At 65.1% G+C, this 10,793-nt stretch overlaps 1 protein-coding gene across 1 annotated transcript in view; it reads right to left on the minus strand.

The window, feature by feature from the left end:
* The window catches only part of PLEC (plectin), a 95,568-nt gene that overhangs the window by 54,141 nt on the left and 30,634 nt on the right, over nt 1–10,793 (minus strand). Inside the window, exons 15-28 of the mRNA XM_039710855.1 lie at nt 8,156–8,465; nt 7,089–7,166; nt 6,505–6,666; nt 3,917–4,021; nt 3,581–3,676; nt 3,375–3,500; nt 2,623–2,775; nt 2,125–2,279; nt 1,920–2,054; nt 1,687–1,825; nt 1,481–1,606; nt 729–881; nt 216–370; nt 19–145 (exon numbers count right to left, since the gene is read on the minus strand). Of these exons, the coding sequence (XP_039566789.1) occupies nt 19–145; nt 216–370; nt 729–881; nt 1,481–1,606; nt 1,687–1,825; nt 1,920–2,054; nt 2,125–2,279; nt 2,623–2,775; nt 3,375–3,500; nt 3,581–3,676; nt 3,917–4,021; nt 6,505–6,666; nt 7,089–7,166; nt 8,156–8,465 (2,020 nt within the window). The remainder of the gene's footprint in view (nt 1–18; nt 146–215; nt 371–728; nt 882–1,480; nt 1,607–1,686; nt 1,826–1,919; nt 2,055–2,124; nt 2,280–2,622; nt 2,776–3,374; nt 3,501–3,580; nt 3,677–3,916; nt 4,022–6,504; nt 6,667–7,088; nt 7,167–8,155; nt 8,466–10,793) is intronic.

Genomic DNA, 10,793 nt, shown 5'->3' on the forward strand with positions numbered 1-10,793 from the left:
GGACCCCCAGGAACTCACCGTGACGTGCGTCCAGGAGTGGATCTGCTGGATGTCCCGGGTCAGGTACTGCCAGGCGCGGAGGCTGCGCAGGTCCTGGTGCAGCTGCTGCCACAGCCCCAGCAGCTGCTGGTGGTGGCTCTCCAGCCTGTGGGGATGTGGAGTTAGAGGTGGGGACACAGGGAAGCCCGAATGGGGTGCAGGGGCACTGTCCCCACCTGTGCACGGCGTCCAGGGCCTCCTTGTTGGGGGGTGGCAGGAGGAAGCAGACCGAGGGGACGATGGCCTCGCTGCCGGCGGCGCTCAGCACCCGCCACTGCTGCGGCTGCGCGTGGTTCACCAGGGCACAGGCGTCGTTCTTGTGCACCGTCACCTGCGGGGCAGGGGGTCAGGGTGGGGTGCGGGCCCTTGTGTCCGCCTGTGTCTCTCCCACATTCCCCAGTGTCCCCCCCGTATTCCCCTACGGGCCTGGCGTGGTCTCAGTCTGGGCAGAGGGCTCCTTGTGTCCCCCCTTGTGTCCCCCCATGGGGCTGGGGCAGAATGAGAGAAGGGTGGGAGGTCCCCCATGTGTCCCCTTGTCCTCCAAGGTGGTGTCACACCAGAGGGGGGTGGGGTCCTCCAGTGTCTCCCCACGGGGCTGGGGCAGCATCAGAGCGGGGTGCTGGACCCACCATGGCTCCCCACATCCTCCCCAGGGGAACCAACCCCAGCGCAACCCTCGCGTCCCCCACCTCCATTTGCTTGTAGTCGCAGACGGCCTGGATGGGGGGGCGGCCCTGCAGGGGTGTCGAGGGGCTGCGTGGCTTCAGCTGCACGATGGTCCTGGCACGGCGGGAGAGACCCCCCAGCTGCGCCCCCAACTCCGCCAGCTGCTCCTTCTGCTCCTGTGGAGGGCAGGTTTGGGACACCTCAGGATTTGGGGTAATTCGTGGTGTTGAGGGGCACCAGAATTTTAGGGAGGTACCGGTTTTTTTGGGAGAGCTCAAAAATATCAGGAGGTCCCAAAGGTTTGGGGAGTTCTTGGGGTTTTGGCGGGGGTCCAGGGAGTTTAGGGAGGGGTCAGGAATATGAGGCAGGGGGGTCACCCTGGTCTGTTGCAGCAATGGGGTGTGGGGGTCACCCCAGGGGCTGCAGTGGGGTGGGCATCCCAGAAGTCTGCAGCTGGACACCCCAGGGGCTGCTGTGGGACTCTGATTTTGGGGCTCATCCTGGCAGCTGCCACCCCAGAGCTGCCTGGGGCTGGGGTCACCCTGCACGTGGGGTCAGCCTGGGCTTGCCATCGGGCTGGGGTCACCCTGGAGGTGTCACCCTGAGGATCCTGGGGGGATCCACATGGGAAGTCCCCCTGCGCTCCCACCTGCCCTCGCTACAGGGTGATGCAGCAGGGTCACCCTGCAGATCTTGGGAGGGTCACCCTGGGGGTCACTGTGGGGGTCTCCCCGGGCTCTGGGGGTCTCGCTGGGGGTCTCAGGGCTGCCCTCACCGCGAGGTCCTGCAGCAGGTCCTCAAGGCGCGTGGCCGTGGTGCCGCGGTCGCAGCTGAACTTGCGCCGCATCGTCTCCTCCGTCTTCCGCAGCAGCTCCTCGGCCTCCCGCACCTCGGCGAAGAACTGGGGGGGCCAGGGGTCAGCGCTGGGGTCACCACGCCCTCCCCCCCACTCCCGGCCCCGCCCTGGCACCCCGCCCGTACCTGGAAGTAGTTGGTGTTCTCCTTCAGGTGGGTCTCGATGCAGCAGCAGAGCTGGAGCATCCAGCTCCACTGGGTCTGCAGCGCTGCCAGGAACGCCTGGCGGGAGGAGGGGGGACACCGGGGCTGGCACCGAGGGCACCTGCACCGCTACAGGTGCCCACACCCACGCCTGGCCTGCACCCACACCTGCACTCACACCTGGCCTGCACTCACACCTGCACACGCAGTGCTACAGGCAGTGACCCTTGTGCGTCCAGGAGTGGATCTGCTGGATGTCCCGGGTCAGGTACTGCCAGGCGCGGAGGCTGCGCAGGTCCTGGTGCAGCTGCTGCCACAGCCCCAGCAGCTGCTGGTGGTGGCTCTCCAGCCTGTGGGGATGTGGAGTTAGAGGTGGGGACACAGGGGAGCCCGAATGGGGTGCAGGGGCACTGTCCCCACCTGTGCACGGCGTCCAGGGCCTCCTTGTTGGGGGGTGGCAGGAGGAAGCAGACCGAGGGGACGATGGCCTCGCTGCCAGCAGCGCTCAGCACCCGCCACTGCTGCGGCTGCGCGTGGTTCACCAGGGCACAGGCGTCGTTCTTGTGCACCGTCACCTGCGGGGCAGGGGGTCAGGGTGGGGTGCGGGCCCTTGTGTCCGCCTGTGTCTCTCCCACATTCCCCAGTGTCCCCCCCGTATTCCCCTACGGGCCTGGCGTGGTCTCAGTCTGGGCAGAGGGCCCCTTGTGTCCCCCCATGGGGCTGGGGCAGAATGAGAGAAGGGTGGGAGGTCCCCCATGTGTCCCCTTGTCCTCCAAGGTGGTGTCACACCAGAGCGGGGGTCCTCCTCTGTCCCCACCACGGGGCTGGGGCAGCATCAGAGCGGGGTGCTGGACCCACCATGGCTCCCCACATCCTCCCCAGGGGAACCAACCCCAGCGCAACCCTCGCGTCCCCCACCTCCATTTGCTTGTAGTCGCAGACGGCCTGGATGGGGGGGCGGCCCTGCAGGGGTGTCGAGGGGCTGCGTGGCTTCAGCTGCACGATGGTCCTGGCGCGGCGGGAGAGACCCCCCAGCTGCGCCCCCAACTCCGCCAGCTGCTCCTTCTGCTCCTGTGGAGGGCAGGTTTGGGACACCTCAGGATTTGGGGTAATTCGTGGTGTTGAGGGGCACCAGAATTTTAGGGAGGTACCAGTTTTTTTGAGTGAGATCAGAAATATCAGGAGGTCCCAAAGGTATTGGGAGCTCTTGGGGTTTTGGGGGGTGTCCAGGGAGTCCAGGGAAGGGTCAGGAATATGAGGCAGGGGGGTCACCCTGGTCTGTTGCAGCAATGGGGTGTGGGGGTCACCCCAGGAGCTGCAGTGGGGTGGGCACCCCAGAAGTCTGCAGCTGGACACCCCAGGGGCTGCTCTGGGACTCTGATTTTGGGGCTCATCCTGGCAGCTGCCACCCCAGAGCTGCCTGGGGCTGGGGTCACCCTGCACGTGGGGTCAGCCTGGGCTTGCCATCGGGCTGGGGTCACCCTGGAGGTGTCACCCTGAGGATCCTGGGGGGATCCACATGGGAAGTCCCCCTGCGCTCCCACCTGCCCTCGCTACAGGGTGATGCAGCAGGGTCACCCTGCAGATCTTGGGAGGGTCACCCTGGGGGTCACTGTGGGGGTCTCCCCGGGCTCTGGGGGTCTCGCTGGGGGTCTCAGGGCTGCCCTCACCGCGAGGTCCTGCAGCAGGTCCTCAAGGCGCGTGGCCGTGGTGCCGCGGTCGCAGCTGAACTTGCGCCGCATCGTCTCCTCCGTCTTCCGCAGCAGCTCCTCGGCCTCCCGCACCTCGGCGAAGAACTGGGGGGGCCAGGGGTCAGTGCTGGGGTCACCACGCCCTCCCTCCCACTCCCGGCCCCGCCCTGGCACCCCGCCCGTACCTGGAAGTAGTTGGTGTTCTCCTTCAGGTGGGTCTCGATGCAGCAGCAGAGCTGGAGCATCCAGCTCCACTGGGTCTGCAGCGCTGCCAGGAACGCCTGGCGGGAGGAGCGGGGACACCGGGGCTGGCACCGAGGGCACCTGCACCGCTACAGGTGCCCACACCCACGCCTGGCCTGCACCCACACCTGCACTCACACCTGGCCTGCACTCACACCTGCACACGCAGTGCTACAGGCAGTGACCCTTACACCACACCACTGCACCCCCACACCAGTGACCCTCAGTGACCACTGCCCCCAGCCCCTGTCGTGCCCCCCAGTTTGCCCCACGCCCACCTCCAGAGTCTGCACCCTGGGGTGCTCCTCTCGCAGCAGCCGCTCGCCCGTGGTCCGCAGCTCCTGGATGCGCCGCTCCCGCAGCTCCAGCTCCCGCATCAGCGCCTGCGGCGGGGGCAGCACTCACACACGTGTGCAGGGCAGGGTTCAGGGCTCACACACGTGTGCAGGGCAGGGGTGGGGCTCACACACGTGTGCAAGGCTCAGGGGTGGAGCATCCAGCTCCACTGGGTCTGCAGCGCTGCCAGGAACGCCTGGCGGGAGGAGGGGGGACACCGGGGCTGGCACCGAGGGCACCTGCACCGCTACAGGTGCCCACACCCACGCCTGACCTGCACTCGCACCTGGCCTGCACTCACACCTGGCCTGCACTCACACCTGCACACGCAGTGCTACAGGCAGTGACCCTTACACCACACCACTGCACCCCCACACCAGTGACCCTCAGTGACCACTGCTCCCCACACCAGTGACCCTCAGTGACCACTGCACCCCCACACCAGTGACCCCCAGTGCACACTGCACCCCACACCAGTGACCCTCAGTGACCACTGCTCCCCACACCAGTGACCCCTCAATGCCCAGACCCTCCTGAACCCCCTCCCCAACCCACCAAGGCCCCAAGGTGCCCCTCAGACTCTCCCAGCCCCACTCACACACGTGTGCAGGGCAGGGTTCAGGGCTCACACACGTGTGCAGGGCAGGGGTGGGGCTCACACACGTGTGCAAGGCTCAGGGGGCAGGGCTCACACATGTGTGCAGGGCCGGGGGGCAGCGCTCACACACGTGTGCAGGGCAGGGGGGCAGGGCTCACACACGTGTGCAGGGCCAGGGGGCAGCGCTCACACACGTGTACACCACTGACGCCCAGTGCCCACTGCTCCCCACACCAGTGACCCTCAGTGACCACTGCACCCCCACACCAGTGACCCCCAGTGCACACTGCACCCCACACCAGTGACCCTCAGTGACCACTGCTCCCCACACCAGTGACCCCTCAATGCCCAGACCCTCCTGAACCCCCTCCCCAACCCACCAAGGCCCCAAGGTGCCCCTCAGACTCTCCCAGCCCCTTCATTTCCCCCAAGGTCACCGAGACCCCCAGGCCCCCTCCAGATTGCCCACATCCCCCCAGATCCCCCAGTCCATGCAGACAGCGCTCACACACGTGTGCAGGGCAGGGGGACAGCGCTCACACACGTGTGCAGGGCAGGGTTCAGGGCTCACACATGTGTGCACAAGCTCTGTGTGTATGATTACCTGGGACTGTGTGTGCAAGGGGGGCTCTGGGGGTGCTCAGAGGGTTCTGGGGGTTCTGGGTGTGGGGGCACATGGGGGATCAGTGCTACAGAGCAGGGAGGGGACCACGTGACCCAGCCATGTGCATGTCCATGTGTGGGGATGGCACACGTGTGTGTGTCCATGGGTGTGTCCACATGGAGCAGCTGTGTCCGCCATGCGTGTCTGCCCATATGCATGTCCATGTCATGGCCATGCCCATGCCCATCTCTGTGTCCTTGTCCACACCCATCCCTGCATCCGTGTCTGTGTCCATCCCTGTGCCCATGTCGTGTCTGTGCCCATCCCCATGCCCATGTCCATGCCCATACCTGTGTCCACATCCATCCCTGCACCCGTGTCCATGCCCATCCCCATGTCCATGTCCATGTCTATGTCATGTCTGTGCTCATCCTCATGTCTGTGCACATGTCCATGCCCATCCCCGTGTCCATCTCTGTGTCCCTGCCCGTGTCTATGTCCATGTTGTGTCCATGCCCGTGTCCGTGTCTGTGCCCATCCTCATGCACATGTCCGTGTCCATCCCCGTGTCCGTGTCTGTGTTCATGCCCATCCCTGTGTCCATCCCTGTACCCATGTTGTGTCCATGCCCATCCTCATGCCCGTGTCCGTGCCGATCCCTGTGTCTGTGCCCATGTCCGTGCCCATCCCATATCCATCCCTGTGTCCATTCCCGTGTCCATGCCCATGTCCATGCCCATCCCTGTACCCATGTTATGTCTGTGCCCATCCTCATGCCCGTGAGGCACCACGACACCGTGTCCGTGTCCATCCCTGCGTCTGTGCCCAAGTCCGTGCCCATCCCTATGTCCATCCCTGTGTCCGTGTCCATCCCCACATCCATGTCCATCCCCGTGTCTTTGCCCATCCCTATGTCCATCTCTGTGTCCATGCCTATCCCCGTGTCTGTGTCCATCCCTGTCTGTGCCCATGTCCCTGTCCATCCCCATGTCCACCCCTGTGTCCATGCCCATGTTGTGTCCATCCCCATGTCCGTGTCCATCCCTGTGTCCATGCCCATCCCCACGTCCATGTCCATCCCTGTACCCATGTTGCGTCTGTGCCTATCCCCATGTCTGTGTCCATCCCTGTGCCATGCCCATCCCTGCGTCCGTGTCCATCCCCGTGTCCGTGTCCATCCCTGTGTCTGTGCCCATGTCCGTGCCCATCCCTATGCCCATCCCCATGTCCATGTCCATCCCCGTGTCTGTGTCCATCCCCATGTCCGTGTCCATCCCTGTGTCCGTGTCCATCCCCATGTCCGTGTCCACCCCGTGCCGTGCCCGTACCGAGTAACTCTCCTTCTTGGCAGCCATGGCGGGGTTGTTGTGGCTCCAGTCGAAGGCCACCTCCTCCTCCTCGCGCTCGCTCAGCCACAGCAGCTCTTTGGTGGCGGCACTGACGAAGCCATGGAGACTCTCCAGGTGCCGCAGCCGCGACTTGGAGGAGTTCTGGGGAGCCACAGGGGGTGCTTGGCAGCTGTGTCCTCACCCTGCACGGCCTCACCCCACAGGGCTGCTCCCTCCACACCCCCTGTCCCCCCTTATCCTCCTCCCCACTTTCCCCCATGTCCCGCATCCTCCTGCCCCACATCTCCCCATCCTCCTCCCCACACTCACTGCCAGCACCCATCCGCCTCCACTGTCCCCCCTCCTGTCACACCCTCCTCCAGCAGGTCACACACCCCCGCCAGGTCCCCAGCATGGCACACACCCCCTCCCCATGACGTCCCCTCATGTCTCCCACCCCCCATGACCCCCCAGGCCACACGTCCCCAGCAGGTCCCCCCATATCTCCCACCCCCCTGACCCCTCACACGTCCCCAGCAGGTCCCCCCACATGTGCCCCACTCCCTCCCACGCCCCGGGCTCACCAGCAGCTTGGCATACTGCAGCTCCAGCTTGCCCAGGCACTCCCGGTAGGCGCCGCTGGGGCCGGGGGACAGCTGGGTCTGCAGGAGACACCGTCAGCTCCAGGACCCCCACCCAGAAACCCCCCTGAACCCCCCAAGGGGAGCGACAGCGGGGACTCGTGGGGAGGGCACTGCACCAGGGGTGCGGGGGGTGCCCTCGGGGCACGGTGCCCCCCACCCTCCTGGGGCACCCTGGGCTCCCGAGGGGCTCCAGAGCAAGGGCACAGCTGGGGGCTGAGGCTGTGGGGGCCGGGATGGGCTGCTCTCCCCAAACCGCCCCCCCAGCAGGCTGGGCACGGCCCCAGGAGCAGAGGTGGGTGAGCCTGGGGGCTTTGGGGAGCAGAAAGAGGGGTGGCCATGGTGCTTCAGGGACCCTGAGGCACAGAGCAAAGGCAGCCCCACAGGAATGCTCAGGAGCAGGGGAGGGGGGACCCCTTGAAAAAGAGTGGGGACAGCCCCAGAGGACCCCCAGGACCTGGGGATCCCCAGCATCCTGCAGGGTCTCACCCTGTCACCCTCAGCACCAGAGTGTCCCCAGCACCCTGCAGGGTCTCACCCTGTCACTCCAATGACCAGGGTGTCCCCAGCACCCAGGGGTCTCACCCTGTCACCCCCCAGCACCAGGGTGTCCCCAGCACCCTGCAGGGTCTCACCCTGCCCCAGCACCAGGGTGTCCCCAGCACCCTGCAGGGTCTCACCCCATCACCCCCAGCACCAGGGTGTCCCCAGCACCCAGGGGTCTCACCTGTCACCCCCAGAACCAGGGTGTCCCCAGCACCCTGCAGGGTCTCACCCCATCACCCCCAGCAGCAGGGTGTCCCCAGCACCAGGGGTCTCACCCTGTCACCCCCAGCAGCAGGGTGTCCCTAGCACCCAGGGGTCTCACCCTGTCACCCTCAGGATCTGGGGATCCCCAGCACCCAGGGGTCTCACCTGTCACCCCCAGCACCAGGGTGTCCCCAGCACCCTGCAGGATCTCACCCCATCACCCCCAGCACCAGGGTGTCCCCAGCACCCAGGGGCCTCACCTCATCCGCCCGTGCCCGCTCCACCTTGGCACGGAACTCCTCGATGGCGCGGTGCAGCCCGCGGTGGGCGCCCAGGTGGGTCTCCACGGTGGGCAGGTCCGCGCCCCACTCGGCGGCGGCCACGCGCCGCTGGTTCTCCTCCACCCAGGCCAGCAGCTCCTGCAGGTAGCGCAGCGGGGCCTCGTCCGGCTCCGGCCGCCGCTGCGCCGATGTCACCGGCGCTGTCACCGCGGCCGCCGGCGCCCCCGACTTGAGCCGCAGGTTGTACTCAGTGCGGATGGACACCAGGCGCTCGTGCAGGCGGTACACGCTGCGGGCAGGGAGGTGTCAGCAGGGGACAGGGGCCGCGGGGAGCTCGGGGGGCACGGGGGGCTCTGGGGGCATGGGGGGCTCTGGGGGCACGGGGGGCTTTGGGGACATGGGGGGCTCTGGGGACATGAGGAGCTTTGGGGGCATGGGGAGCTTTGGGGAGATGAGGAGCTTTGGGGTGCACAAGGGCTTTAAGGGGGTACAGGGAACATGGGGAGTTTGGGGACACAGGACGCTTTGGGGACATGAGGAGATTTGGGGTGCACAGGGGTTGTAAGGGGTACAGGGCAGAGGAAGAGTTTGGGGACATGAGAGGCTTTGGGGGCATGGGGAGCTTTGGGGGCCTGAGGAGCTCTGGGGGCATGAGGAGCTTTGGGGTGAACAGGGGTTACAAGGGGGTACAGCAAACATGGGGAGTTTGGGGACACGAGAGGGTTTGAGGGCATGGGGAGCTTTGGGGGCCTGAGGAGCTTTGGGGGCCTGAGAAGCTTTGGTGTGCACAGGGGTTGTAAGGGGGTACAGGGAACATGGGGAGTTTGGGGACATGAGAAGCTTTAGGGGCATGAGGAGCTTTGGGGGCATGAGGAGCTTTGGGGTGCACAAGGACTGTAAGGGGGTACAGCAAACATGGGGAGTTTGGGGACATGAGAGCCTTTGAGGGCATGAGGAGCTTTGGGGGGCACAGGGGTTACAAGGGGGTACAGCAAATATGGGGAGCTTGGGGACATGAGAGGCTTTGAGGGCATGAGGAGCTTTGGGGGTATGGGGAGCTTTGGGGTGCACAGGGGTTACAAGGCGGTACAGGGAAGACGAAGAGTTTGGGGACACAGGAGGCTTTGGGGGCATGAGGAGCTTTGGGGTGCGCAAGGGCTGTAAGGGGGTACAGCAAACATGGGGAGTTTGGGGACACGAGAAGCTTTGGGGACATGAGAGGCTTTGGGGTGCACAGGGGTTGTAAGGGGGTCCAGGGAAGAAGAAGAATTTGGGGACATGAGCGGGTTTGGGGGCATGGGGAGCCTTGGGGGCCTAGACACAGAAGGCTTTGAGGTCACAGGGGGCTTTTGGTGCTGCAAGGGCCGCAGAGAGTAAAGGGGGCTTTGAGGGGTACAGGGGTCATGAGGGCCATGGGGATCACAGGAAGCTTTGCAGGGTTTGGGGGGCAGAGAAGTGGCTGGGCGTGCAGGGAGCATGGGGGACATGCAGAGCATGGGGTCACGGGGGACACAGGGGACACAGGAGACACGAAGGGCTTTGAGGGGCAGAAAGGACAAGGAGGGCATGGAGGGCTCTGGGGACACAGGACCGTGGGGACAAGCCGTGGGGACCCCCGCAGTGCCCGTACCGACGGTACATCTGCTCGCCCTGGGGGTGCCGCCCGTCCTTGAGGGTCTGCGGCTTTGGGGTGCACAGGGGTTGTAAGGGGGTCCAGGGAAGAAGAAGAATTTGGGGACATGAGCGGGTTTGGGGGCATGGGGAGCCTTGGGGGCCTGAGGAGCTCTGGGGGCATGAGGAGCTTTGGGGTGAACAGGGGTTACAAGGGGGTACAGGGAAGAAGAAGAGTTTGGGGACATGAGAGGCTTTGGGGGTATGAGCAGCTTTGGGGGCATGAGGAGCTTTGGGGTGCACAGGGGTTGTAAGGGGGTACAGAGAACACGGGGAGTTTGGGGGCATGAGGAGCTTTGGGGGCCTGAGGAGCTTTGGGGTGCACAGGGGTTGCAAGGGGGTACAGGGAACCCGGGGAGTTTGGGGGAACAGGAGACTTTGGGGACATGAGAGGCTTTGGGGGCATGAGGAGCTTTGGGGTGCACAAGGGCTGTAAGGGGGTACAGCAAACATGGGGGTTTTGGGGACATGAGAGGGTTTGGGGTGCACAGGGGTTACAAGGGGGTACAGGGAAGATGAAGAGTTTAGGGACACAGGAGGCTTTGGGGGCATGAGGAGCTTTGGGGTGCAAAAGGGCTGTAAGGGGGTACAGCAAACATGGGGGTTTTGGGGACATGAGAGGGTTTGGGGTGCACAGGGGTTACAAGGGGGTACAGGGAAGAGGAAGAGTTTGGAGACACAGAAGGCTTTGAGGTCACAGGGGGCTTTTGGTGCTGCAAGGGCCACAGAGAGTAAAGGGGGCTTTGAGGGGTACAGGGGTCATGAGGGCCATGGGGATCACAGGAAGCTTTGCAGGGTTTGGGGGGCAGAGAAGTGGCTGGGCGTGCAGGGAGCATGGGGGACATGCAGAGCATGGGGTCACGGGGGACACAGGGGACACAGGAGACACGAAGGGCTTTGAGGGGCAGAAAGGATACACTCTGTCTCTCAACATTTCTCCATCTCC

The sequence above is a fragment of the Passer montanus genome, unplaced genomic scaffold, assembly GCF_014805655.1.
Source record: "Passer montanus isolate IOZ18808 unplaced genomic scaffold, ASM1480565v1 scaffold233, whole genome shotgun sequence".
NCBI lineage: Eukaryota > Metazoa > Chordata > Aves > Passeriformes > Passeridae > Passer > Passer montanus.